The sequence below is a fragment of the Eubalaena glacialis genome, chromosome 9, assembly GCF_028564815.1.
Source record: "Eubalaena glacialis isolate mEubGla1 chromosome 9, mEubGla1.1.hap2.+ XY, whole genome shotgun sequence".
In the NCBI taxonomy this organism is placed as follows: Eukaryota; Metazoa; Chordata; class Mammalia; order Artiodactyla; family Balaenidae; genus Eubalaena; species Eubalaena glacialis.
In genome coordinates, this window is record NC_083724.1 from 109,531,164 (window position 1) to 109,558,786 (window position 27,623).

General features: G+C 44.0%; 1 protein-coding gene across 1 annotated transcript in view; it reads right to left on the reverse strand.

Annotated features, from left to right (window-relative positions):
* The window catches only part of PEBP4 (phosphatidylethanolamine binding protein 4), a 257,677-nt gene that overhangs the window by 85,714 nt on the left and 144,340 nt on the right, over nt 1–27,623 (reverse strand). Inside the window, exons 4-5 of the mRNA XM_061200697.1 lie at nt 10,959–11,057; nt 8,207–8,392 (exon numbers count right to left, since the gene is read on the reverse strand). Coding sequence (XP_061056680.1) covers nt 8,207–8,392; nt 10,959–11,057 — 285 coding nt within the window. The remainder of the gene's footprint in view (nt 1–8,206; nt 8,393–10,958; nt 11,058–27,623) is intronic.

Consider the following 27,623-nt stretch of genomic DNA (forward strand, 5'->3'; position numbering starts at 1 on the left):
CAAGTCAATCATGGTAGCCTTGTGGGCAAATATGGTTTCAATGACTATGGTGTTTGGTGGGTTTGTGGCTTAGTTAACAAACCATTCCTGAAGAGTGTTGACTCATAAATTAGTGTCAAGCTCAAGGGCAGTCCCTAGTGACATGCCATTGGATTCTCCCATAGGCTCCACCTTGTTCAGTATCTTTATAGATAGCATGCTCACTGAATTTTTAGGGCACCCAGAGTTTCAAGGAACCGCTAATATGAAGGGTGACGTAAAACAGTTAATTTTGGCAAATTTGGAAGGATGGGCCTGCATTGAAAAAAATTAAACTTAATAGGGATTAATCTCAAGTTCTATAGTTAGGTTCCAAATCAATTGCACAAGCACAGAATGGGGAAGATTTGGCCTAGCAGAAGTTCATGAAGGGAAAAGATCAGAGGAGTTTTCATTAATTTTTAAGCTAATTTTAAGCTAATAATAGAATGTCAAACCATAATGCAAGAGTTAAGAAAGTTAATATAATCTTAGATCCATCATAGAAGTAGAGGCTTTTAGATCATTGAGGATTATAAATTCCCTTTTTCTGCATCAGTCAGACCACCCTCTGTTCATTCATTCATTCATTCATTCCTTCAGCATGTGTTCAGCACATCTTAGGCCATGGGTTTCATTCAAGTGCTGCAGATAAAATGTTTATAAAGTCAAATCCTTCCAGTGAAGAGTGCCTTGTGTAGTGAGGGGAGCAGAGAAGTAAATCAATGACTACAGTACAGAGTAGAGAGGGTTAGGATGGAGTTAAGTCCCAAGAACCGTGGGAGAAGAGAAGGTGGGCAAGGGGGAAGGCTCCACAGAAGAGGTGACCCTCGAGCAGGGTAGAACCTACCAGGCGAAAGGAAAGGAAAGAAGGAAGGGAGGGAGGGAAAGGAGGGAAAGGAGGGAGGGAGGGAGGAAGAAAGGAAGGAAGGATGCATCTGGGATTGATAACCACTTCTGTGGGGCCTTGTTTATTTATCTCTGTCCTGACACACTGAGAAGTCACTGAAGGCTTCAACTAGGGGAGTAACATGATCATATTTCAGTTTTAGAAACATCACCCATGAAGGTAAGATACTTTTGTAGGGGATGAGGTTATAGGAGGGGGATCAGTTAGAAGGCTTTTGAAATAACTATCTAGGGAGAGGTGCTAAGGGCCTTAATTAGCTCAGCCATCTTGGCTTTTAATTCTATATTTACGATTCTTTTTTTCTACCCCATTCAAATGTCTGAGCTTTTGGTTATTCTGTTCTCTTCCTGGAATGCAGTCTCTTATATTCTTTGACTTTTCCAGGCCTGCTCATAATTCAAGCCCCAGCACAACTCCTATCTCCACTGTGAAGTCATCACAATATGATATCACCTCATCCAGCCATCTATTCACTTGCCCAGCCACTATCTATCCATCCATCCATCCATCTATCCATCCATCCATCCTTTCCTTCATTCTTTTATCCATTCATTCCTTCATGCCTTCATTCATTGATTCATTCAACATTGACTGAGGGCCTTCTATGTTCTGGGCACTGTGCTATGTGCTCAGGATATAAGACACAATTCTGCCCTCTAGGGACTCATGGTCTGATAGGGAAAAGAGACTCATAAATAATAACAAACTCATATATGACGAGGACGCTAACAGAGGTTTGACTGAGTGTGGTAGGAGCCCAGGGTGGGACTGACTAACTCAGTCTGGGGGCGTCAGAGCAAGCTTTTCAGTGGAGGTGACATTTGAGCTGAGCCTTGAAGGAGGAGTAGTTGTCTCACTGCAAAGGGGAGAGTGATCTGAACTCTCACAGCTATTTGAGTCTAAAGGGCCCAGTTGAGTTGATGCTAACACCCCGTGAGTTCTACTCTCTGTTTCCTATACATTAGCCCTGTCTTTCCAACTGGGGAGCAGAAAAAACACATTTTAAATCCACCTAACATTTATTCATCCAATTATCTATCTATCGTCTATCTGTGTATCTATCTATCTATCTATCTATCTATCTATCTATCTATGTATCTATCATCTATCTATCATGTGTGTCTTACATTATTATTTTTTAATAGCCACAGTGTTGAATACAGTGCAGGTTAAACAGCTGGTCCCAGCACTTCCTGGTTACGTCCTCTGCCTGTGATGGCTTTTTTCCCTTAAGGTCTTTTAAGTGATAACCATGTGGACAGTTCATTCTCCAGCCAGGCCCTTTTCTACCTCTTGGGAGTGACATAAGCTCTTTACTGCCAAAGGCTCAACTTCCTAAGCTTCCTGTGGAGGATTTACGGTGATAGTAGATGGAAGGAGTAGAGAACCAGCAAGTAGGTAGCACCTACTAAGTGCCAGGTGCTGGGTATTTTACACATTTTATCTCATTGTGTCTTCACAACATTCCTGCGAGTTTGATGCTAGTGTCCTCTTTTTTTTTTTTTTTTTTTGACAAATGATATTTTTTGCATACATGCCGATGTGGCTTATAAAATTCTTTTTTTTTTGCTAGTGTCCTCTTTAACAGTTGAGGGAACAGACTCAGAGTGGTGAATAATTTGCTCACAGTTAAGTCGGAGAAGCTGCCTCCCAGGTCCGTGCTCTAAGGCCCAGGGTCAGAGCTGTGCTACGGCTGAGGTGGGCACGGCCAACAATGGAGGTTAAGGGTAGGGGGCCAGGAACCTCAAACCGCACCGCTCACACCAGCACCGCTGCCTCTTAGCAGCCACACCTGGCCCTGACATAAGCTGTCACAGGGGCCAGGCCTGGGTAGCAGGGGGTGGAATCTACCTAAACTCTAGAGACCTAATGTGGTGTCATCATTATGCGTGCAGGCTCTGCATTCAAATCTCAGTCAGTCACTCACCAGCTGTGGGGTCCTGGACAGTCACTTAACCCCTCTAGGTGTTAATTTTCTTGTCTAGATTACCTTCCTCTTTGGGCTTTTGTGAGGATGAAATGAGAAATTCATGAAAGCACAGTGCCCAGCACGACATGCTAAGCGTGCAAATATTTTATCTTCTTTTCTCTCTTCCTCTTCCCTTTCCTTTTTCTCCTTCCTTTTATTCTTCCTTCTTTAATCATTATTGTTGTTAACATGCTATAAGGATATAAGTTCTAAGAGGAGTATCTCTACCCAGGAGGGGAAATATGGCAGGTGGAAACACTGTAGACACCAAGGGGCACATCTTACAGGTCATCTGCTCTACCTTCTGTGTGGGGGGGGGGTTGGGGGGGGAACATTCCTGGGTCACCCGTGACAAAGTACCTTCAGTGCTAAGTACTCCCTCCAGTGTGGAGTACATGCTCAGTTCTTAGGCAGTTCAAATTCTTAGAAAGTTCTTTCGTATATGGAGTCCAAACTGACTTCCATGTAAATTTCACCCACTGGTTCTAATTCTCCCCAGTAGAGCACAGCAGGACTTCCCTGTTTTCCAATTCGATCTCTTCAAATTTTAAAAGAAATCTTTAAAGGATCCTGAAAGTCAGTTCTCATGGCTTCCCTTGGTGGTTCCAACAGGCCAGCCATCCCTGCTTGCCTGCTGTGGTTTCTACAGAGCCTCACCCTTCTGGTTGTTTCAGTCATGCTGTTCACAGTCTTTCTTAAAATACTGTGGCCAGAACAGAAGACAGTATTCCAGGTGTAGTACACGCCATGCGCACCCACAGGACCTTCCTAGGATCAAGGAAGAATCACCATGTCTAATATGCTGCCACTGGTGCCCTTTGTCTCTGCCTCAGCACATGTGCTCGGGGTGGGGGGCTGGGGCCAGGGGGACGTGACAAGCCCAGGTTTCTCATGGCAGGGCAGGGGGTGGGGCTGGACGTCTGGTCTCAGCCTCAGCCATTTTACAGCTTTGCCCATGAAGGGGAGCCAGGGCGCCACCCTCTGTCCCTGTCAGAGCTGAGTTCAGAATTGGGTGAGCAAGACTCCTGTTCCCTTTGGGGCATCTCTGGGTGTGTGTGCGAATAAGGGGTAGGAGTGTGTGTGTGTGACAGAGAGAAAGGGAGAGAGAGAGAGAGAAAGAAAGAGTTTTCTGCCTGATCCAGGAATGCTCCTGGATGGCAGAATTGGTTTCCATAACGACTTTCTGATATAAACATATTTGATAAAAATAAGTTAACTGCGGAGCTGTGGTGGAGCACAGATTCTCAGAGTGCAGAGAGAGAGAGAGAGAGAGAGAGAGAGAGAGAGGGAGAGAGAGAGCTCTTCAAAGAACAGCATTTCCCTTTTTTTTCACCCCTCCCGGTCAGCCTCCCTATACATACTTTCCATAAATCACCTAAAAAGCTTTGTTTCCCATCTTCCTGAATATCCTGGCCCCCTTCCTGCCTGTGCACATAATATTCATGTTCTCTCTCCCCCTTTCTCCCTAGTTACCTGAAGCACTACAGTATGTATGGGATAATATGATAAATTCATTTCCAATTCACTGCATTATCCCTTGAATATTTTAATGACTCATTGAATGGAGTAAAAAAAGCTATTTCAAATGAACAATTATGCTGCATTAGTCTAAGGGCTGATTATATTTAAACAGTGCTCACATGGATAACAGGACACAGCGACCTCGGCATCCGAGAGCTAATTTGGCTCTTATCTCCAAATAATTTTACACCGCAAATTACCATGAAAACCTAAAGGGCTTTAAAAACATTCATCAAAAGATAATATTCCACTTTGTAGCAACATTTTATTTAAATTATTTTGAATGGGAGCGAAGGCATCTCCGTGGCGGGACAATGACAGCCAAGGTGGGATAGTGAGAGATAAGGAAATGGTGAGGGGTGCTGGGTTGGGTTAAAAATAAAAGTGGGAAGCGTTGGGGTCCTGACAGTGGGAGACACACCATAGGTCTGACTGGCACTTGCAGCCCAGCCCTGTGTGCCGGCTGTGATCTGGGGTGACTCCAGAGGACCCTGATCTGGACCAGGGGGTCACAGGGTAGTTCCCAGAGGCTGAATGATGGGGCAGACCCCCTTTCCCCCAACTACTTCCCCCACCAAAGCAAGTCTGGGTCAGGTTGGTGCCTCCAGGCTAGGCCTGGATCCATCTAGACTCCAGAGGCAAAAGAATGAGTTACTTCTGGGACTTCCCTGGTGGTCCAGTGGTTAAGAATCTGTCTTGCAACGCAGGGGACTCCGGTTCTATCCCTGGTCGGGGAGCTGAGGTCCTACATGCCACGGGGCAACTAAGCCCACACACCGCAACTACTGAGCCCGCACGTGTCACAATTAGGCACACCACAACTAGAGAGAAGCCCGCGCGTCGCAACGAAAGAAAGATCCTGCGTGCTGCAACTAAGACCCGACGCGGCCAAAAATAAATAAATAAATAAAAATTAAAATAATAATAAAGAAAAGGGTGAGCTGGTTTTACCACATGGTTTGTGTGTTGGGGCGTTGCCTAGAGTTCTTACTTTGCAAAACGTGAGTCCAACAGCCTAAGGAAAGTTGCTAAATCATAAGTGGCTGCTGTGGTCAGATCTCAGAGTTGGGGTGGTGGGAGAGAGAGTCACATTGACCAAGGCCTACTCTTCTGTTCTGTGCCACGACCCTTAAACTCATCAAACATTGGAAAATAGATATTATTATCATGCCCATTTTAAGGATGAAGAAACTGAGGCTCAGAGATTCCCAACTGGAAGTGGCAGAGCCTGGAGCCTCCCTCAGTTCATTTGGGTGGCCACGTACACATCTGGTTTATAACCGTGGCCTCTGCATTGTCCCCATCATCAAACGCTCTTTAGGGCTCCTGGATCCAAACCGACATGCTCTTAGGGAGCATATGCCATGCCTTGCAGGTGTTTATTACTTAAAATGGACCCTCACGGGGCAGGGCAAAGCGTGCACGGACATGCGCACAAATAGCAGCAGCAAAACTAAAAATACAGGTCTAAAGAAAGAAATGAATTAATTAATCCTATTTCCTTGGTTTGACCTCTTCATCTGAACATGTGGTCCTGATGAAGACTGTTTATTCTTCTTCTGTTTATTTATTTATTCTTCTTCTGTTTATTCTTGCTTCGGAGCATACAGAAAATCAGATTATATAATTATATATATATATTTAAATTTTTACTGGATCTGCTGCTCGATTGATTAGGAGCGAGGATAAATTTGCCCCTTTATATAGTGCTTTTCTCTAGGGAGGCTTCTCCTTGTTGCATATGTAATTTCCCTTTTCCCGTCTCAATCCGGAAGAGCAAGGATTTGTGTCAGTTTTACAGACAAGAAGCCACAACTTCAGAGAGGTCAAGTAACTTGCCTGAGATCTCTCAGCAGTGGGACCAATAATTCCAACACAAGAGTCCTGACACGTGCTAATCACCTAGCTGGAAAGCAAGGGGCTATGATCCCAGCTCTGTTTATTGGGTTACCCATTTATCTTATTCACCGAACATACTAAGAGGTCCTTTAAAAAAACACCTCTCATTATGGAAAAATCCAATGCTATAGAAAAGTAGACAGAATAATGAGCCCTTAAGGTCCTTTTAATTCAGCCCAGAATTGCTTGCACTTACAGCTGCCAAAGGTTGAGGGCACTGAATGAAAGGGAAACATGAACTTGCTGTTTCCTTTTCTTTCTTAAAACAAAAAGATATTCAGGACAAATTTTAGAATCATTGACAGTTTCTACGAAGATTTTCTTTTTTGGAAGAAAAAAGGTACCCTTGTCTCCTTAATTGTTCTTGGTGTTCTTTGTCACCAATCATGATAGTCTTTGTGGAAAGTATTAATATACCATCTTCCTGTGTTCAATATTCCCATTAACAATAAAAAACGTAATGAAAATATCTGCATGAAAAGCCCTGAGCACTAATTTCAGAGACAAATAGAAGATGAACCACCAATAAGAATTTCTTCTGAAATGAATGCTGCAAATTAATTGATATCTTAATTAGGCTTTAGCACGAAGATTATTAATTAGATTGAATTAGAACTGAAAGCATCTTAAAGGAAAAGCTGGGGATGTGGCACTGGGGGGAAGAAAAGATGTTATGTGTCAATGTTCTGTTCGAAATCTTTTTCGCTCAATGAGAGATTTTCAAAGAGGGGACCCAGAAAGACAGCACGCTTTATTTATCAGTCCCTCCCTGCCCTGGTCTGGCCAGGTTTGGGGACTAAAGTCTAGTCTTCTCCCTGAGTGAATAAGAACCCACAGGTATAGGGAGTTCCGGCCCCAGCCGCCTCCTGGTGCCCTCATAACCCTACCCGCACGCTGCAGCCTCCTTCCTCTGCCCTCCTAGAGTAGAAGCCCTCAGAGGGCAGGGAGTCCCCCTATTTTGTTTGTGTTTGTAACCCCAGTGCTAGTGCAGTTTCTGACTTTGAGCAATCATGATAACATCACAGCAAACAGCTATATAGAACTTCCTATGTGTTCTGGGTCCTGTTCTAAACACTTTACTTAAGAAAACTCGTTTAAGCATCAATAACAACAGTGTGAGGCAGGGACTATTGGGATTCCCACTTTACAAGCGAGCAAACTGAGACACAGGTTGAGCAACTCCCCTCCGCCCACCCCCACCCAACCCAAATCACAAAGCTAATACTGGTGGATTCAGATTCGAACCACAAGTCTGGGTCCAGATTCCTCACCCTGAAACACTATGCCATAACAAATAATGGTCAATCAACACTTGTTGAATGACATGAACAAGGGTGCCATGAATGCCTGGCGCCTCCTGATGGACTTCTCTCTAGTTCCTAGTTTTTATTTAAGGACCAGAGCTTTACCCTACTCTGTCCTAGACCCCACCAGTCTCTCACTGGGGGCTGCAAATGTTTCACATATTCCTAAGAACTGGTTTATATTCTGTTTCAACCTGGACAGACAGTCCAAAAATTGTCCCTACTGAGGGGCTCCCATGGCCATGGGGCAGCCCACCACCCAATCAGGTCTGAGTCCTTAATAACACGGCCAGCCTAGGTTCCACCAAGCTTGCCTCTGTGGCCATTGTGAATCGCAGGGCCACTGTCATTCTATATCTGCAGTGACTTCATGGCATGCCTTATTGCTGAGGCCGCTTGCTGCTGAGGGTTATGATAATATGTAGGGTTTGCTTTTATGGGGGGGGGGTCCAAGATATTTATCAAGTGTATTTTATTTACCAAGACAGCATTCCCTGGGGAGGTTCCCTGGAAACATCAACCCGTAAAAGGTAACCAGGAACAGAGCCCTGGGATGACGGGGGCTCTGTTTCTGATTATGCTTACCATTTTACAGAAAGGGCACCATGACATGCCCCTCGCCACAGTGGAGTTGATGAGAGAGATGTGGTGTGAAGCCCGACCACATGGGATGGTGGTTTGGAGTTCGGTCGCCTGGATTGAAGACCCACCTCTACAACCCCCTAGCTGAGAGACTGCATCATTCGATCTCACCAGGCTTTGTTTCCCCATCTGTAAAATGGGGATAATGCCTGGTTCACAAAGTGATTGCAAGGATTAAAAGGAAATTGTGCAAATTGCTTCACAGACAGGTGATATTAACAACAACCCAGGCATTCTGAATCTGCCGTCTTCCTTCCAGCTGCTAAACCTCTCCTGGATGCCTGTTGAATGCGGATGCCCTGTTCTCTCCGGACTGACCCAAGTGGTGCCCAGGAATCTGCATTTTAACAAGTTCGCCAGCAGATTCGAAAGTGCTCTAATGTTGGGGACTGACAGCTATCACCAACACACAGGAAGTGCTTTTGGGTTTGGTTAGAGCCCTCTCTTCCTTTGGCCGTGGTCCACAGCCTGAGACCTACACTGGCCTGGTTTTTCTACTGGCTGTGCAGCTGGCAGAATGCGGGGGCCGGTGGGCAGGCCGAGTGGACATAGCTGGGGAGAGCTGCTGCTTCCTGCTGGACCCTTGCATCAGGGCAAGTGGGTGAAAACACGGCGGAAACCCAAGCTTCCTCTGGTCTGAGCGGGAAAGCTGAGGGCCGCACCCGGGCAGGTGGCCCTGGTAAGCTCTGTGGCTTAGTGGTCTCGCCGGCCAGCTGCCACCTGCCACCTGCTCTGCTTCTAAGCTGGGCTGCTGGGGCTAAACCCATGTTGGCACCACAAGGCTTGTGCGAGAGAACTGTCCTGTCCTGTATTGGGGGAGGGGAGCGGGCAGGGGAGACTTCAGGCTTGGAAGAGAGGAAGCCTCATGGCTCCAAGGCCCCTTCTACTCTGAAATGATTCCATCCACATTCCATTTCATTCTACCTTCTGAAATTGGGACTCAGAATTGCCCAGTAGAACCTTCTTACAGGCAGCCCTGTGCATGGGGGCAGACTGTAAATATGATGACCAGAGCAGTATTCTTTTCTTGAGAGTTTCACCCCCTTGTGGCCAACTTGTGCCTGTGCTCTACTTTGGGTCAGGATCCAGTATCTTTCCCTTTTGTGCTCTCAGCTTCCCTCCCTCCAATGAAGTCAGGTCTCTCCCCCAGCTCTTCCCTTTCGCATGTTTATGGTGTTTCCAAGGCTCTCCATGAGGCCGAGAGGGGCGCTTGGCCAGGGAAGGGTGATGGAGCAATGACCCTACTTTCCCTCAACAGCCCAGCTTGGCCTCTGTCCCAGAAGCTGCTGTCGCAAGTCTCCCTGGAGGGAGCCCCTTCTTAGGCCGTAGCCAGGGCTGTCCCTGAAAACGGGCTGTTCCCCTGAGCATCCTGTGAAGGGCCTGTGGTCACTGGGAGGGGGTTGGTTGCCAGGGTAACCCCCACACACACCACCACGTCCCCACTCCAGTGGTTGTGAGAGCCCAGCCTTGCCAGGAGAGTCAATAGCTAGTTCAGACCGGTACCCCTTCTTCTGCCCCGTAGCTCTAGAAGGAAATACACAAAGTCCTTATAGTGGTGGTATGTGCTGTGTTTTACAGAGTGCTCTTAGGACACTCTAATTGGGTGATCACGACAACCACATAGCAGAGATAACACGGTTCCCACCTTACAGATAAAGACGAAATGCGGAGAGGGACTCCATGACATGATGGAGATCAATGAGGTGGGAACCAGCCCAGCCTGGATCCAAACTTAGTCTTTCTAGGTCTGGGTTCCCACTGTCTTACAGGGTTGGTGCCTTTGCACATGTGATGCAAAGGCCATTGGCAGGCTTTCCAGGCACAAGATGCGTGGATGCCTGATGCTAGTGTGGATTTTCCCAAAGTGCACTGCCACATGCTTGTGAACAAAAGATTCAACAGTCAAGTGAGATTGGAAAAGAAATGCATGTTATATAATGCATACTAAGATATTAAAAGTTCTAAAAGGCCCTTCGGTGAGGAATGGGTTTAATACATTTTAACCCAGAGTCTCTGAAACTTGCCTGGCAATGGAGCCTTTTTGGTTTTTGTTTTTTCACCTAATGCCCATTAACAAGCCACCAGATTTGCGTCCCTCAGACCTACTCTGGAAAGGCTGAGCCGGGCTCCTTTGTCATTATGGTTGACGACAAAAGGACAAAAATGAGGGGAGGCCACTTGTTTCTGTACAAAGAAAAAGAGATCGCCATGCCTCCTCCATGCCCCTCGGCCCATCAGCAGGAGATGCTGCAAGAGTCCCCTGCCATCTGGACTACACAGAATCACCTGGTGCCCCCAAAATCCAGGCCCCTGGCAGTGGTGTGCTGGAGCCAATTGTTACATTTTCAGAAAATTTGTGATTCAGTCATTAAATCGTTAACTTGAAATTGGCCATGGTGGGAGTCTTTCTTTACACTACAGAAATCAGCAAACACTACAAATGCGGGCTTTCTCCCCGCTTATCCTGAGATAAGGATATCCTGATCCTGTGTATCACAGATCCTGTGTCATTTTCTGAAATTATTAGAAAGCATGGGTGAGGCTGTGACAGCTGGGTGCTGGGGGCGACCTGACACGGAAGTCCTTGCTCATCAGAGTCCCCAACCCTCCTGAATGAGAGCTGAGAACTGTGCAGAATGATAATCCTCCAGCCCCAATCTCCAGTGAATCAGAAAGTGCCTTCTGGCCTGCTTACCTTGATATCTGTCACCAGCCAATGTCTCCAGAATCGAGCTTTGGGAGAAGACCTGCTGGGGGCATCTGGATCCACCATCACCAGGATGTAGGTTGCACCCTGTAACACATTCCCCAGAAAGAAGTGTAGCATCGTGACTAGAATTTGGAAAGGAAATCTACAAGGTGCAGACTCTCCTTTTACCTCAATTCCAGCCGAGAGTGGCTGACCAACACCTAAAGCTTCCTACTCAATTCATCCCTGTTCTCATGACATTCCTCTTGTGTCACATGCTTATTCTCAGAGAAATGAAGTCTATTAAGTAGGCAGCTTAATAGCTTGGCTTTCCCTTTATAAAGAAGAATAAATCAAACAAGCATATTTACTCGCACCTAGAAGTCTGTAACATCATGCCAGGAGCTGTGGAGGAAACAAAGAAACCTAAAACAGGGCTTCTGCTCTCAGGAAGATGAGTTGGAGCGACTTGTCCATTCACTCAGCAAATACAGGGGAGCTTACTCCGTGTCAGGAACTGTACCGATTGCAAGGAATTCTCAGATTCATTCATCTCTTCAATAAGCATTTACTGAACACCTATTATGTGCCAGAAGCTGTTCTAGGTGCTGGGAATCCAACAGAGAACAAGCGAGTGTGACCCATACTTTCAGGAAGATTTTACTCTAGGTAAGAGGCACAGATTAAAAAGAGAGAAAAAAAAAGATCAGAAACAAGAAGAACTACAATCCTGCAGCCTGTGGAACAAAACCCACATTCACAGAAAGACAGACAACATGAAAAGGCAGAGGGCTATGTACCAGATGAAGGAACAAGATAAAACGCCAGAAAAACAACTAAATGAAGTGGAGATAGGCAACCTTCTAGAAAAAGAATTCAGAATAATGATAGCGAAGATGATCCAGGACCTCGGAAAAAGAATGGAGGCAAAGATCTAGAAGATGCAAGAAATGTTTAACAAAGACCTAGAAGAATTAAAGAACAAACAAACAGAGATGAACAATACAGTAACTGAAATGAAAACTACACTAGAAGGAATCAATAGCAGAATAAGTGAGGCAGAAGAATGGATAAGTGAGCTGGAAGACAGAATGGTGGAATTCACTGCTGTGGAACAGAATAAAGAAAAAAGAATGAAAAGAAATGAAGACAGCCTAAGAGACCTCTGGGACAACATTAAATACAACACCATTCACATTAAAGGGGTCCCAGAAGGAGAAGAGAGAGAGAAAGGACCCGAGAAAATATTTGAAGAGATTATAGTCGAAAACTTCCCTAACATGGGAAAGGAAATAGCCACCCAAGTCCAGGAAGCACAGAGAGTCCCATACAGGATAAATCCAAGGAGAAACACACCGAGACACATAGTAATCAAATTGGCAAAAATTAAAGACAAAGAAAAATTATTCAAAGCAGCAAGGGAAAAATGACAAATAACATACAAGGGAACTCCCATAAGGTTAACAGCTGATTTCTCAGCAGAAACTCTACAAGCCAGAAGGGAGTGGCATGGTATACTTAAAGTGATGAAAGGGAAGAACCTACAACCAAGATTACTCTACCCAGCAAGGATCTCATTCACATTCGATGGAGAAATCAAAAGCTTTACAGACAAGCAAAAGCTAAGAGAATTCAGCACCACCAAATGAGCTCTACAACAAATGCTAAAGGAACTTCTCTAACTGGGAAACACAAGAGAAGAAAAGGACCTACAAAAACAAACCCAAAACAATTAAGAAAATGGTCAAAGGAACATACATATCGGTACTTTCCTTCAACGTGAATGGATTAAATGCTCCAACCAAAAGACACAGGCTTGCTGAATGGATACAAAAACAAAACCCATCTATATGCTCTCTACAAGAGACCCACTTCAGACCTAGGGACACATACAGACTGAAAGTGAGGGGATGGAAAAAGATATTCCATGCAAATGGAAATCAAAAGAAAGCTGGAGTAGCAATACTCATATCAGATAAAATAGACTTTAAAATAAAGAATGTTACAAGAGACAAGGAAAGACACTACGTAATGATCAAGGGATCAATCCAAGAAGAAGATATAACAATTATAAATATATATGCACTCAACATAGGAGCACCTCAATACATAAGGCAACTGCTAACAGCTCTAAAAGAGGAAATCGACAGTAACACAGTAATAGTGGGGGACTGTAACACCTCACACCAATGGACAGATCATCCAAAATGAAAATAAATAAGGAAACAGAAGCTTTAAATGACACAATAGACCAAAGAGATTTCATTGATATTTATAGGACATTCCATCCAAAAAAAGCAGATTACACTTTCTTCTCAAGTGTGCATGGAACATTCTCCAGGATAGATCACATCTTGGGTCACAAATCGAGCCTCAGTAAATTTAAGAAAATTGAAATCATATCAAGCATCTTTTCTGATGACAACGCTATGAGATTAGAAATGAATTACAGGGAAAAAACGTAAAAAACACAAACACATGGAGGCTAAACAATACGTTACTAAATAACCAAGAGATCACTGAAGAAACCAAAGAGGAAATCAAAAAATACCTAGACAAAAATGACAATGAAAACACGACGATCCAAAACCTATGGGATGCAGCAAAAACAGTTCTAAGAGGGAAGTTTATAGCTATACAAGCCTACCTCAAAAAACAAGAAAAATCTCAAATAACCAGTCTAACCTTACACCTAAAGGAACTAGAGAAAGAAGAACAAACAAAACCCAAAGTGAGCAGAAGGAAAGAAATCATAAAGATCAGAGCAGAAATAAATGAAATAGAAACAAAGAAAACAAGAGCAAAGATCAATAAAACTAAAAGCTGGTTCTTTGAGAAGGCAAACAAAATTGATAAACCATTAGCCAGACTCATCAAGAAAAAGAGGGAGAGGACTCAAATCAAGAAAATCAGAAACAAAAAAGGAGAAGTTACAACAGACACAGCAGAAATACAAAGCATCCTAAGAGACTACTACAAGCAACACTATGCCAATAAAATGGACAACCTGGAAGAAATGGACAAATTCTTAGAAAGGTATAAGCTTCCAAGACTGAACCAGGAAGAAATAGAAAATATGAACAGACCAATCACAAGTAATGAAATTGAAACTGTGATTAAAAATCTTCCAACAAACAAAAGTCCAGGACCAGATGGCTTCACAGGTGAATTCTATCAAACATTTAGAGAAGAGCTAACACCCATCCTTCTCAAACTCTTCCAAAAAATTGCAGGGGAATGAACACTCCCAAACTCATTCTATGAGGCCACCATCACCCTGATACCAAAACCAGATAAAGATACTACAAAAAAAGAAAATTACAGACCAATATCACTGATGACTATAGATGCAAAAATCCTCACCAAAATACTAGCAAACAGAATCCAACAGCACATTAAAAGGATCATACACCATGATCAAGTGGGATTTATCCCAGGGATGCAAGGATTCTTCAATATACGCCAATCAATGAATGTGAAACACCATATTAACAGATTGAAGAATAAAAACCATATGATCATCTCAATAGATGCAGAAAAAGCTTTTGACAAAATTCAACACCCATTTATGATAAAAACTCTCCAGAAAGTGGGCACAGAGGGAACCTACCTCAACATAATAAAGTCCATATATGACAAACCCACAGCACACATCATTCTCAATGGTGAAAAACTGAAAGCATTTCCTCTAAGATCAGGAACAAGACAAGGATGTCCACTCTCACCACTATTATTCAACATAGTTTTGGAAGTCCTAGCCACGGCAATCAGAGAAGAAAAAGAAATAAAAGGAATACAAATTGGAAAAGAAGAAGTAAAACTGTCACTGTTTGCAGATGACATGATACTATACATAGAGAATCCTAAAGATGCCACCAGAAAACTACTAGAGCTAATCAATGAATTTGGTAAAGTTGCAGGATACAAAATTAATGCACAGAAATCTCTTGCATTCCTATACACTAATGATGAAAAATCTGAAAGATAAATTAAGGAAACACTCCCATTTACCACTGCAACAAAAAGAATAAAATACCTAGGAATAAACCTACCTAGGGAGACAAAAGACCTGTATGCAGAAAACTGTAAGACACTGATGAAAGAAATTAAAGATGATACCAACAGATGGAGAGATATACCATGTTCTTGGATTGGGAGAATCAATATTGTGAAAATGACTATACTACCCAAAGCAATCTACAGATTCAATGCAATTCCTATCAAATTACCAATGGCATTTTTTACAGAACTAGAACAAAAAAATCTTAAAATGTATATGGAGACACAAAAGACCCCAAATAGCCAAAGCAGTCTTGAGGGAAAAAAACGGAGCTGGAGGAATCAGACTCCCTGACTTCAGACTATACTACAAAGCTACAGTAATCAAGACAATATGGTACTGGCACAAAAACAGAAACATAGATCAATGGAACAAGATAGAAAGCCCAGAGATAAACCCACGCACCTATTGTCAACTAATCTATGACAAAGGAGGCAAGGATATACAGTGGAGGAAAGAGAGTCTCTTCAATAAGTGGTGCTGGGAAAACTGGACAGCTACATGTAAAAGAATGAAATTAGAACACTCGCTAACACCATACACAAAAATAAACTCAAAATGGATTAGAGACCTAACTGTAAGACTGGACACTATAAAACTCTTAGAGGAAAACATAGGAAGAGCAATCTTTGACATAAATCACTGCAAGATCTTTTTTGAGTCACCTCCTAGAGTAATGGAAATAAAAACAAAAATAAACAAATGGGACCTAATGAAACTTCAAAGCTTTTGCACAGCATAGGAAACCATAAACAAGACAAAAAGACAACCCTCAGAATGGGAGAAAATATTTGCAAACAAATCAACGGACAAAGGATTAATCTCCAAAATATATAAACAGCTCATGCAGCTCAATATTAAAAAAACAAACAACCCAATCCAAAAATGGGCAGAAGACCTAAATAGACATTTCTGCAAAGAAGACATGCAGATGGCAAAGAAGCACCTGAAAAGCTGCTCAACATCACTAATTATTAGAGAAATGCAAATCAAAACTACAATGAGGTATCACCTCACACCAGTTAGAAAGGGCATCATCAGCAAATCTACAAACAACAAATGCTGGAGAGGGTGTGGAGAAAAGGGTACCCTCTTGCACTGTTGGTGGGAATGTAAATTGATACAGCCACTATGGAGAACAGTATGGAGGTTCCTTAAAAAACTAAAAATAGAACTACCATATCACCCAGCAATCCCACTCCTGGACATATACCCAGAGAAAACCGTAATTCAAAAAGACACATGCACCCCAATGTTCATTGCAGCTCTATTTACAATAGTCAGGTCATGGAAGCAACGTAAATGCCCATCAACAGCTGAATGGATAAAGAAGATGTGGTACATATATACAGTGGAATATTACTCAGCCATAAAAAAGAACGAAATTAGGTCATTTGTTGAGACGTGGATGGATCTAGAGACTGTCATACAGAGTGAAGTAAGTCAGAAAGAGAAAAACAAATATCGTATGTTGTCGCATATATGTGGAACCTAGAAAAATGGTACAGATGAACCGGTTTGCGAGGCAGAAATAGAGACACAGATGTAGAGAACAAACGTATGGACACCACTGGGGGAAAGCAGTGGGGGGGTGGGGACGGTGGTGTGATGAATTGGGAGATTGGGATTGACATGTATACACTGATGTGTAGAAAATGGACGACTAATGAGAACCTGCTGTATAAAAAAATAAATAAAATAAAATTCAAAAAACCCCAAACAACAACAAAACCCAAGGAAGTGCCAACTTGGGATTAGTTCTATGATTAAAATAAAATAGGATGGGGTTGGAGGAAATAAGTGTCCCAAGAAGGGGAAACAACTGCTACCAAGGCCTTCAGGTGGGAACGAGTGAGGGTTTGAGGAGCAGAAAGAATGCCATGTGGCTAGAGGCAAGCAAGGGGAGGGGACAGGGCAGGGTTGGAGAGGTGGGCGGGGACCCAGCCACAGAAGGCTTTGCAGACCTGGGTGAGGAGGGGGTTTTATTCTAAGTGCAATGCAGAACTACTGGAGGGTTTTGTTTGTTTGTTTGTTTTTGTTTTTAAGCCAGGAGAGTGATATGCTCTGATTTACATTGTTAAAAAGTTGTCATGGTGGCTGGGTGGAGAGTGAATGGTCGGCAGGAGGCAAGAGAGGAGGCTATTGCAGTGATAAAGGGCAGGATGATGACATTTTGGATGACATGGTAGCAATGGAGATAGAAGCCAGTAGAGGGATCGGGGAAGTATTTTTAGAGAGCATCAATGGGATAGGCTGATGGACTGGACTGTAGGGCAGGGAGGAGGGGGTAGGGAAAGAGAAATCGAGGATGACTCTTGGGGTTTTGGCTAGAACAACAGGGCGAATGGTGCCACTTAATGTCATGGAGAAGACTTGGAAAGGAGAATGTTTGAAGGGGGATATTGAGAGTTCTGTTTTGGACATGTTACATTTGAAATGCCTCTTAAAGACAAGCAAGTATCAGAGTCAAGAGTTTGGAGGAGAGATCAGGACTGGATATATAATATTAGGAGTCATTGACTCCCAAGGACCAAAGATGGCCCCTAAATTCATAGAATAATGAGATGATTCATGGGGAGATTAGACATGGGGGAAAAAAGAGGTCTTGTGAGTGAACTCTAGAACATGCTAAGGAGGAGAGGAGGAGAGGAGAGGTGGATCTAGTAAAGGAGACTGTAGCCAGGGAGGCAGGGGGGCCATCTGAAGCGTAGGTATCATGAAAGCCGAGACAGAAAGTGTGTCCAGGAGGAGGAAGTGGTCAGCTGTGTCGAGTGCTGCTGAAAGGTAGAGCAAGATGAGGACACAGATGTGACAATGTGATCTGACAACACGAAGATCCCTTGTTTTCTTGGCAAGACCAGTGTCAGTGGAGTAGTAAGGACTGATGTTTGATTGGAATAGGTGGTGAGGAGATGGGATGCAAGGAACTGAAAATAGTTATTAAAGATGATAAAAGAGGAATTATAGTGTGAAGGACAGCTGAGACACAGAGTGGCTGTTACTAGATAGGAAGAGTCAAGAGATTTATTTCTTTTTAAATTTTTAAAGAGATGGATGGCAGTCAAGAATGTCTGCAAGCCGATGGAAGTGATCCAGTATGGAGGGAGGTATAGATGTCAGAGAGAAGAAAGGGGTTCGTTGTAAGAGCCAAGACTCTGGGAAGGTGGGAGGCGACAGGATCCAGAGCAAAAGTGGAGGGCCTGGCCTTTGGCAGGGGCGGAGGATACAGGTTCAGATGCAAGGGTGCTGGAAGATGTGGTGGTGAGGAATGAGGAAATTGGATTCCGATTACTTCTATTTTCTCAATGAGTTAGAGGCAAGGTCATCAGGGGAAGAGGGATTATAGGAAGTTTGGGGACAGACAAGGTGTGGAATAGTCATTTGGGGAGGTGAGAAATTGAGTATACCAGAGGTATGCAGTAAGGTTACTGGGTAATATTACGTTCCACAGTTATGCGCTTTTTGACGGTTCAAGTGCAGACGGGGAATAAGTCGTCGTTGGGTTTAGCTTGAATATGGACAGACTGGCGAGTATGATGGAAGAGAAGGGAATGAGAGTGTAAGAAGTGAGTAGATAAATAAGGAGGGTCCTGGGATTCCTCTTGCTCTGGAGGGAGAGAGAGACATAGACATAACTGGAGTACAGTATGTGTAGGGCATGAGTAGAGGAGCATTTATCAGGCACTAAGGGAGCATGGAGGAGGGAGCCTAAATCTCTCCACCTCAGAAGTCCAGGAAGGCTTCACCGAGTTGTCTCCTGAGCTTGATCTTGAAGGATGAGCTGGTAAGGGGTCAGGAAAAGGACTCTCTAGGCAAAGGGAAGGGTCTGGGCAAAGGCATGAGGGGTTGGGGAAGGGCAAGAAACTTGGTGTGCTGGGACAGAGGGCGTCTAGAAAGGAATGGTGGGTGACGGAGCTGAATGGTTACTGGGACCAGATAATAGAAAACCTCACACGTCCTAAGTTGTTGAGAATTTGTTTTGCAACAGGACCCACTGAAATTGTTTGAACAGACAACTGACATGATGAAATGCATGCTTTGGGAAGGCACATGGTGAGGATGAGTAAAAGACTAAAAGCAGAGTAAAAAGAAAAAAAGAAGAAAATTGGGATACTCTGAAGAGAGATCATGAGGGCTTGAAAATTCAAGTAGTAAAAAAGATAGAGAGATTTGTACCACAGAATCAACAGCATGAGGTGACTGGATAGGGCAGGTGAGAGAGGGAGAGGGGTCCAGGAGGACTATGAGATTCTATCTTGGGCAACTAGGTGGATGATGGTACCATGACTATTATGAGTAGAAAGTCTGGGAGACAGTGAGTTTGGTGTTGAAACATGTAGGCAGAGATGTACCCTAAATGGAGCTATGAAGCCTGGAGCTCTCTCAAGACTTGGCATGTGGGTAGCAGGCATGGGGATGGATAAGATTGTTGGGGAGAACTTATGGAGTGAGAACAGAACAGCTAGGGTGGAACTCAGGAACTAAGAGGGGTGGGGAGAGGAGAGACTGAGGGGAAGAGAGTTAGGAGGAGAACTAGGAAGCAGAGTGTCACGGACACCAAGACAAAAAAGGGTTCAAGGAAGGAGTGGGGATGGGCTCAGTATAACAGAGCCATCAAGGAAGAGGACCCCAATGCCGTACTGGCTGTGACAATCGGGGGAGAACTGGCAACTTTCCAGAGATGAGTAGTTCAGGGATAAAACTACTGTTTGTTGAATGTTAAAATCCAAAACCACATATTAAATGCTATAGGAAATTAACTTAGAGAATTTGAAGATAAAGCCCAAGGAAATCTCCAAGAACTCAGAAGAGAAGGATAAAGAGATGAAAATATTAGAGGGAAAGTAGGATCATATCCTAAGGAGCCCGTGTGTGTGTGTGTGTGTGTGTGTGTGTGTGTGTGTGCATGCATGCACGCGTGTGTGTGATCCCAATAGACTCCCAGAGAGAAAAACCGTCTGATACAACCAAGAATTGGTTTTAGCCAAAGCAGCAAGAAAATAAAAACAAAGTGTAAATACTGTAAAAGAAGAAAAAAACCATCTATGCTCTTTCTGTTTTTTAATTAATTGTTTTCCAAATGACATGATTGTCTACATGAGAAACCAAAAGAATCAGCTAGAAACAACTAGACTAATATTCAATAAAGTGAGTTGTTATGAAATGCACACAAAATCAGTACTTTCCTACGGACAAATAGTAGTCAGAAAATATACTTTTAAAATCCCATTTACCATTGTAATAAAAATATAAAATATCTAGGAATAAACTTGATGAAAAATCCAAGACTTACACCAAGAAACCAAAGCATTACTGATGTACATAAAAAGAAAGCTTGAAGAGATGGAGAAAGACATATTATGCTTTTAAACAACAAAGCAACCATTTGCAAATATGTCAGTAATCCTTTAATTAATTAGTTGATTTAACACAATTCCAATCAAAATCCTTAATAGATATTTTGGGAACTTCATGGAAGTTCTCCAAGAGATATCCACACTCCCATGTTCAGTGCAGCATTATTCACAATAGCCAGGATGTGGAAACAAACCTAAATGTCCATCAAGGTATGAAGGGATAAAGACCGTGTAGTTTATACACACAATGGAATATTATTCAGCCATGAAAAAGAGGGAAATCCTGTCGTTTGTAACAACATGAATGAACCATGAGGACATTATGCTAAGTGAAATAAGCCAGTCACAGAAGGACAAATACTGTCTGATTCAATTTATATAAGGCATCTAAAATAGTCAAACTCATAGAAGCAGAGAGCAGAACGGTGGTTGCCAGGGGCAGAGGGAAGGGGGAAATGAGGAGTTTCTGTTCAATAGGGACAAAGCATGAATCACACAAGATGAATAAGTCCTAGAGATCTGCTGTACAACCGTGTGCCTGTAGTTAATGACATTGTATTGTACACTTTAAAATCCGTTCAGAGGGTAGATCTCATGTTCCTACCACAAAAAAATAAAATTTTAAATTAAAAAGAAGAAAGTAATCCTGCTTGAAGAAAGCAGGACGGAATCAATGCCCTCGTCAAGCATTCTGCGAATCCCAGACCTTGACAGTATGCTCTGCTGGCGAGGCGGTGGGGAAGCTTCATACATTGCAGTGGGGAAGCTTCATACTTTGCTGTGGGAATGCAAAAATGGGGCCGATTTATCCTTTGACTCAGCAGTCCCATTTCTGTAATTTCTTCCCCTAAAGATACCTGTATATTTATGAAATGACTTGTGTATAAGGTATTCACTTCAGCCATGTTTATGATAGCAAAAGTTGGAAATAACTCAAGTGTCCATCAGTTGGGGATTGGTTAATAAACATTTATACGTACTCACAATGGAATACTTTATAGCTGTGAAAAACAATGAAGATCTCTCAGATCTGATCTGAAAAGCTCCCCAAGGTAAATGAGTGAAAAATGTAAGGTGCAGAACAGCATATCTAGCACCTTACTTTTACATATGAAAGAAAAAATAAGCTATGTCTTCACATTGGTTTGTATTTGCATAAACAAACTCTGGAGAGATACTTTAAAAAAAAAAAGATGTGGGTGGTGGTGGTGCTATGGGTGGATGGGACAGAGGTGGGATGGAAATCTCTCCTACGTGCCTGTTCTTTCATTTCGATTTTTGAGCCATGTGAATACATTACCTGATAAAAATAAACTGAAATTATAAAATCAAGTGAAATGTGTAGTAATCACATAGTATTATCTTAGTTAGTCTCTAGTCTCTCTCTAGCTGGCTGAGAGGTAAAGAAGGATGGCTTTGCCCTCTTTGGTAGGGAGAGCTCATGGAATCCTCATTGCATTTTTGGAGGTCAGTTAGGTGCAGGGCAAATGTTGGACCAGGGCCCTGGGCTCTGTAGCGCAGGGCGTGAGCGAGGTATGGGAAGCCACGTCAACAGATCACAGTACCTTGACATGTTGATGGCAACATAGAAGGAGAATTAGACCTGGGTTTGTCCATGTGAAGTTTTTTTAAACGGCCATATTGAAGTATAATTTCCATACCACAAACTTCACCCCTTTAAAGCATACATTTCAACAATTTTTAGTAAATTAACAGAGTTGTGCAGCCATCACCATAATCTAAATTTAGAACATTTTCATCACCCCCAAAACAATCCTTGTGCCATTTGCAATCACTTCCTGTTCCCTCCCCCAGCTTCGGCCAACCATTAATCTACTTCCTGTTTCTATAATCTCCTTTTTGCCTTACCTGAACATTTCACATAAGTGGAATCATAGACTATGTGGTCTTTTGTGCCTGGGTTCTTTCACTCAGCATAACGTTTTTGAGGTTCAACCATGTAGCATGCACCAGCACTTCATCCCTTTTAATTGCCAAATAGTATGCCATTGAATGGATATTGGTATGGCTTTTGTTTATCCACTTGATGGACATTTGGGTTGTTTCTACTTTTTGGCTACTATGAATCATGCTGATATGAACATTTGCTACAGGTCTTCGTGTGGATATTTGTTTTCAATTCTCTTGGGAAAATACCTAGAGTGGAATCGTTAGGACATATGGTAAATTTATGTTTAATATTTTTAAAAACTGCCAAACTGTTTTCCAAAATGGTTGCACCATTTTGCAATCCCACCAGCAGTGTATGAAGGTCCCAGTTTCTCCACCTCCTCACCAACACTTGTTATCATCTGTCTGTCTGATTGTAGCCATTCTAGCAGGTGCAAAGCGTGAACTGTAAATTAAAAACTCATTGAGTTTTTAATTTACATTTCCCTTATGACTAGTGATGTTGAGCATCTTTTCATGTCTTTATTGACTATTTGCATATCTTCTTTGGTGAAATGTCTGTATAAATCTTTTGCCCCTTTAAAATTTATCTTCTTATTATTCTAGAAGTAATTTTAATCGTTGTATCCCAACTGGGAGTTAGGGAAAATGTGAGCAGTGGGGAGAGTGGAAAGGAAGGAGAGAAGGTGGTCAGAGCTGGATTTGCCTCATCCTTGAACCGCTGGCTTCTGCCCTCATCCATCATCTGTACATGGGGCTGTCTTCTTACTGTATCTCACCATGACACTGATTATTCCAGTAGGGAAATGTCAACCTCAGGAACAGCCACCAACCCAGGTGAGCAGAGAGCACCACTGACACTAACTCCCCCAGACCCTTGGTTCACTGATCCACTGGCCTCCTTCAGAGAAATCATTGAGCCCCAATCTCCCTGCCTCCCACCCAGATCTTCTCAGTCAAAGACCATCCCCACCCCCGCCATCTCCTCCACCATACCATCGTGCCAAAATGCTCTTTTCTCTTTTCCTCTGAGCCAGTTCTCTATTCCTCCTCCACCTCCAAACTCTTCTACTCTGCCCTCTGGAAAAGCCACTAAATAACAAGCCACATCCCTTCCATCCTCTGTCTCTCCATAAATTGCTCTGTCTACTTCCTTGTCTTTGCCTGGCTCTCCCCTGAAAAGCCCCTTCCCCTTAGCTCTCTCGAGTGCTGATGTGTGTTCTCTCATGGCCCTTAAACCCCAAGAGGTGTCCTAGCTCCCTGTTGCCACATCCTCTTTGTGGCTCAAGCCATTCAACCATACACCCTCCTTCTGTCTTGGTTGCTGTCACCTATGACCTCATGATTGTTCCTGCTTATTCATCGAAGGCACTGGCACCTGCTCACAGTCATCTTTTCTTCCCTAGGTCCTGCTGTCACCCTGGTGACTCCGGCAAACATGTGGATCACCCATCCAGCACCGTGGCCTCCCGCATACCTGCACCTTTGCATCTCAGGCAAGCTTCTCTTTCTTTATCTCAACTATCAAATCCCACAGTCACACCTTGAAACTTGTCATCCCCCCAAACTGCTCCACCTCCCCATGTCACTATTTCTGGCCACAACCTCCTTTCTGTTCAGCTTGCTTCTTCAACTCTGTCTACCATGACTAATCTTTGACCACAAGGGGACCTCCAGACCACTGGTAAATGTCCCTTCTCCCAGCCCATCAGCTCTCTCCTGTCTTTGCTTGTGTCCCAAATCGTCAAAATGTAAACTCCCTTATCCCTCTATCATTTAAACATATTTCCTTCAAAAGACCCCAAAGCTGAGTAAACCCAACTTTCCTCTACTTCTGTGTATGACGTGAGCAGTGAGCCCACCAGGAGAAAGTCATATCCCAGGGAAGATTGGCTCCATACATCTTTGGCCGCCAGCTTCATTATGGGCCCTCAATACTGCTCTGCATTTCTGGCATCAACTTGATCTTCCACCCTTGGTAATGGCTTTCCAAGATTTCAAATCTTTTCCAGTATCCTTAAACCTCCAACCTCCCTCCACTCCCCCTAACCCTCTCTTTTGGCAGGTAAATTTTTCAGCGATAACTTCGCAGAGGAAACTGAAGCCATCGTGTGACAAGTTCTTCAAGGTCTGCCTCAAAGCCTGCAAACCCTAACTGCATCCACACCTAACCTCTCCTTCTCCCCACTGTTTGTCTTGTCTCCTGTAACAGCCTTCTAACGAGCTTCTTCGTATCTGTTTTTACGCCCTGATCAATTTTCCACCCTGATCCAGAACACTTTTTCAAAACACAAGTGAGATTGTGTTATCCTGCTGCTTAAAATCCTTCCCTGGCTTTCCATGGGTCCTTAATGTGTCTTACAAGGCCTTGAATAATCTGGCCCCTTCCCACCTCACCTTGTCATCCTGTACACATGGCCCTTGCCCTCTACTCCACTCTCAGGGGCCTTTCTGTTTCTAAGGTTTGCCCTGCTCCCTCCTACCCCACGGCCTTTGCATACGTTTCCCAACTCCCGCCCAACCCCCTTGAATCTGGTGAACTCTTATTCATACTTCAGAACTCAGTTCAGGGTGACTTCTCCAGAGAAGTGTTCCCTCACCCCTGTTCTAGGTTAAGTTCCTTTCTTAAACATGCTCACATTTCCTTGCCTCAGATATGCATCTCAGTTTAGAGTCAATTATACTTGTGTTGGCATAAGTTTTGATTAACGTCTGTGTCCCCCACAAGACTAAGACCTCCTTGAAAGCAGGGATTGTGTCTGTTTTGGCTCACCACTATACGCCCATAGGTTACAGTGTCTGGCACAGAGAACACACTCTATAAATATTTTTGAATGAGTAAATAAAACAATTATTGCAACTGGCCCAGGTGGTTCAATTGTTCACGTGTTCATTCATTCATTCATTCCACAAGCATTGACTGAGCCCTTATCATATATGCAAAGAATCCAAGCACCTTTTGGGCTCTAACCAGGAGCACTGCTGGCGCTGCAGAAGCAAACCTGAGGAGGTGATTAACTCTGCCGGGGGTGACTGAATAAAGCCTCACAGAGGATGCTGCCTCTGAGCTGGGCCCTGATGAATGGAAGTTTGCCCAGGAGGGAAGCCCATGCCAGGCAAAGGAAACAGCATGTACAAAGCCATAGAGACACAAAAGGGAGCAGTAAGTTGTTCTGTGTCTGGACCTCAGAGTTCCCAAGGCCAAGGGACAGAGAACTGGAGGGGCAGCGGAGGAGGCCAGCAAGGTTGATGGCGAAGATGGGCAATGTTGTATATGTCAGGGAGGTTCATGAATGGGGGTGTAGGGATGACATGGTTAGAGACGGGTTATAGAGAGAGAATTCCTCAGGTGGTGGGGTGGGGGGTGGATCTGCGTGGGCACAGTGATGTCCAGTGAGGGCTGTTAGGCTGATTCATGTGCGGGTTGGGTCAGCATGGCACAAGAGTGGTCGTGCTCAGAGGGAGGCCAGCATGCCACACCCTCTGTAATGCAGAGATACCTGGGCAGAGGGGTCTTCCTGACGTGCAGGGGTGCTCTGGGGTCTCCGAGGCCCCCTCCCTCCACCTTGCTATTTGAGCAGTCTGTGTGTGCCTGCCTTTCCCAGAGAGGAGGAGTGAAAAGTATTCTTTGGACAGAATATGATGGGACTTCAGTAGACAGTCTTGAGTCCTAGAAGTGCTGAGAAGATGTGGTCTATATTAATCACACCTTTTATTTTCTGATGCTTTGACATCTGGGGTCTTGCTGTCCCTGGAGAGGCTACCAGTTCCCAGAGGTAGCAAACACGTACCTGAGAGCATGCTCTTCACGTGCAAACCTACCAATCCAGAGCCTACGCCATCTCCTTTATTGGGCTGAGCCACTATGCTCCTGGCCTACTCACCTAGGGGTCAGGTTCCAGACAACCAGGGGCAGCTCCTGTGTTCCAGAGACCACCAGAACTATTCAAACTAGCCAACCCCAAGCCTGTCTACCCTGCTTATCCTCCTTCGCCAATGTTTTATTTTTTCCCACAAAAATCACAGTAAGGATTCTCGCCCATGCTTTCTCCTCACTCCTTCTGCCTTCTGACAGACCCTGGTGCTTCCCCGTGTGGCCCTGTGTAGTGTGCTGTGATTCCGGTCTTTAGGGATCTGTGAGTATAAACGTCTTCCTTCATGATCATCATTTCCATCTGTGTATCTTATCACATCCAACTAAAACAAATCCCAGGTACATTTTAGAACAGGGCCTTTGACTCCTTCTGACTCAGATATCCATCAAGACCATTTGAAGACTACAGGAACCTGGGGAGTATCTAGCATTGCATTTCTCTCATGTTCTGATGTGATTATGTCTGTCGCTTGTTGCCTACAGCACTCACTTGTCCCAGAATGAAGGACTGGGCTGACCTGATATGGTTAAGTTTCACAGTCAAGTTGAGTGGAGAGCCATCCTCTCTAAAGCAGTAGTTCTCACCCCTGCCTGAATACTAGAATCACCAAGGGAGCTTTTCAAAGCTACCAAGGCTGGACCTTTGACCTAAGGGGTCTGGAGAGGGGCCCCGGCTTTAGTGTCGACATGGAAGTTTCCCAGGTGACACAAATGTAGAGTTAGGGGTGAGAACTACAATCCTAAAATCTGGTTCCCCCAAGTCCTTGACTGAATCTGCCACTGACTAAAACCCAGGTTCCTTTCCTCCTGTTTAATGTACTCGCAGGGAAGATCACGTGCCCTCTACATAAAGAGGACAGGCTTCCCCTGATCTTGGCTGGGGTCCCTTGTGCCTGGGACCCTGAAGATTAAGGGGCTTGAGCACTGAATCGAGAAACTGAAGTCACAAATACAAGTCACCATCCTCTCCCACTATTCATTATGAGGTTGGTTGGAATACAAATTTAGCCTATAGTGGGTTGGTTGTGTTTGAACCTCCCCCACAAAGTTCTGTATGGGAAATCTAGTTAAGAGCCTTCTTCCTGGGGGAGGTTGAGTGTAACAGCTGTTCCTCACCAGGACTGATAGTCTCACCAGGATGCAGTCCGGGTGTTACCCCTTGAGCCTAAAGCCTTTCATCCCTGAGGACTGACTCACATTTCAGGTTGGCATCCAGAAGAACAGCCTTTCTCTCCATAGCTGTTGACAAAGACAGTTCCTGGGCTGGGTGGACAGAGGCATGTCAACCTGGGAGTTGGGGCTCATGCCTTGCTTTCACACGTTTGGGAAGAGGTGTTGTGTAGTCACTGTGGATCAGCTATCCTTCTTCCTTGCTCTCCTCTACTTTAGAGGCTGGAGAGCAACAATACTGGATTTCCCAGCCTCTCATGCACTAAGGGGAGGCCATGTTCTGGCCAAGAAGAGATAGG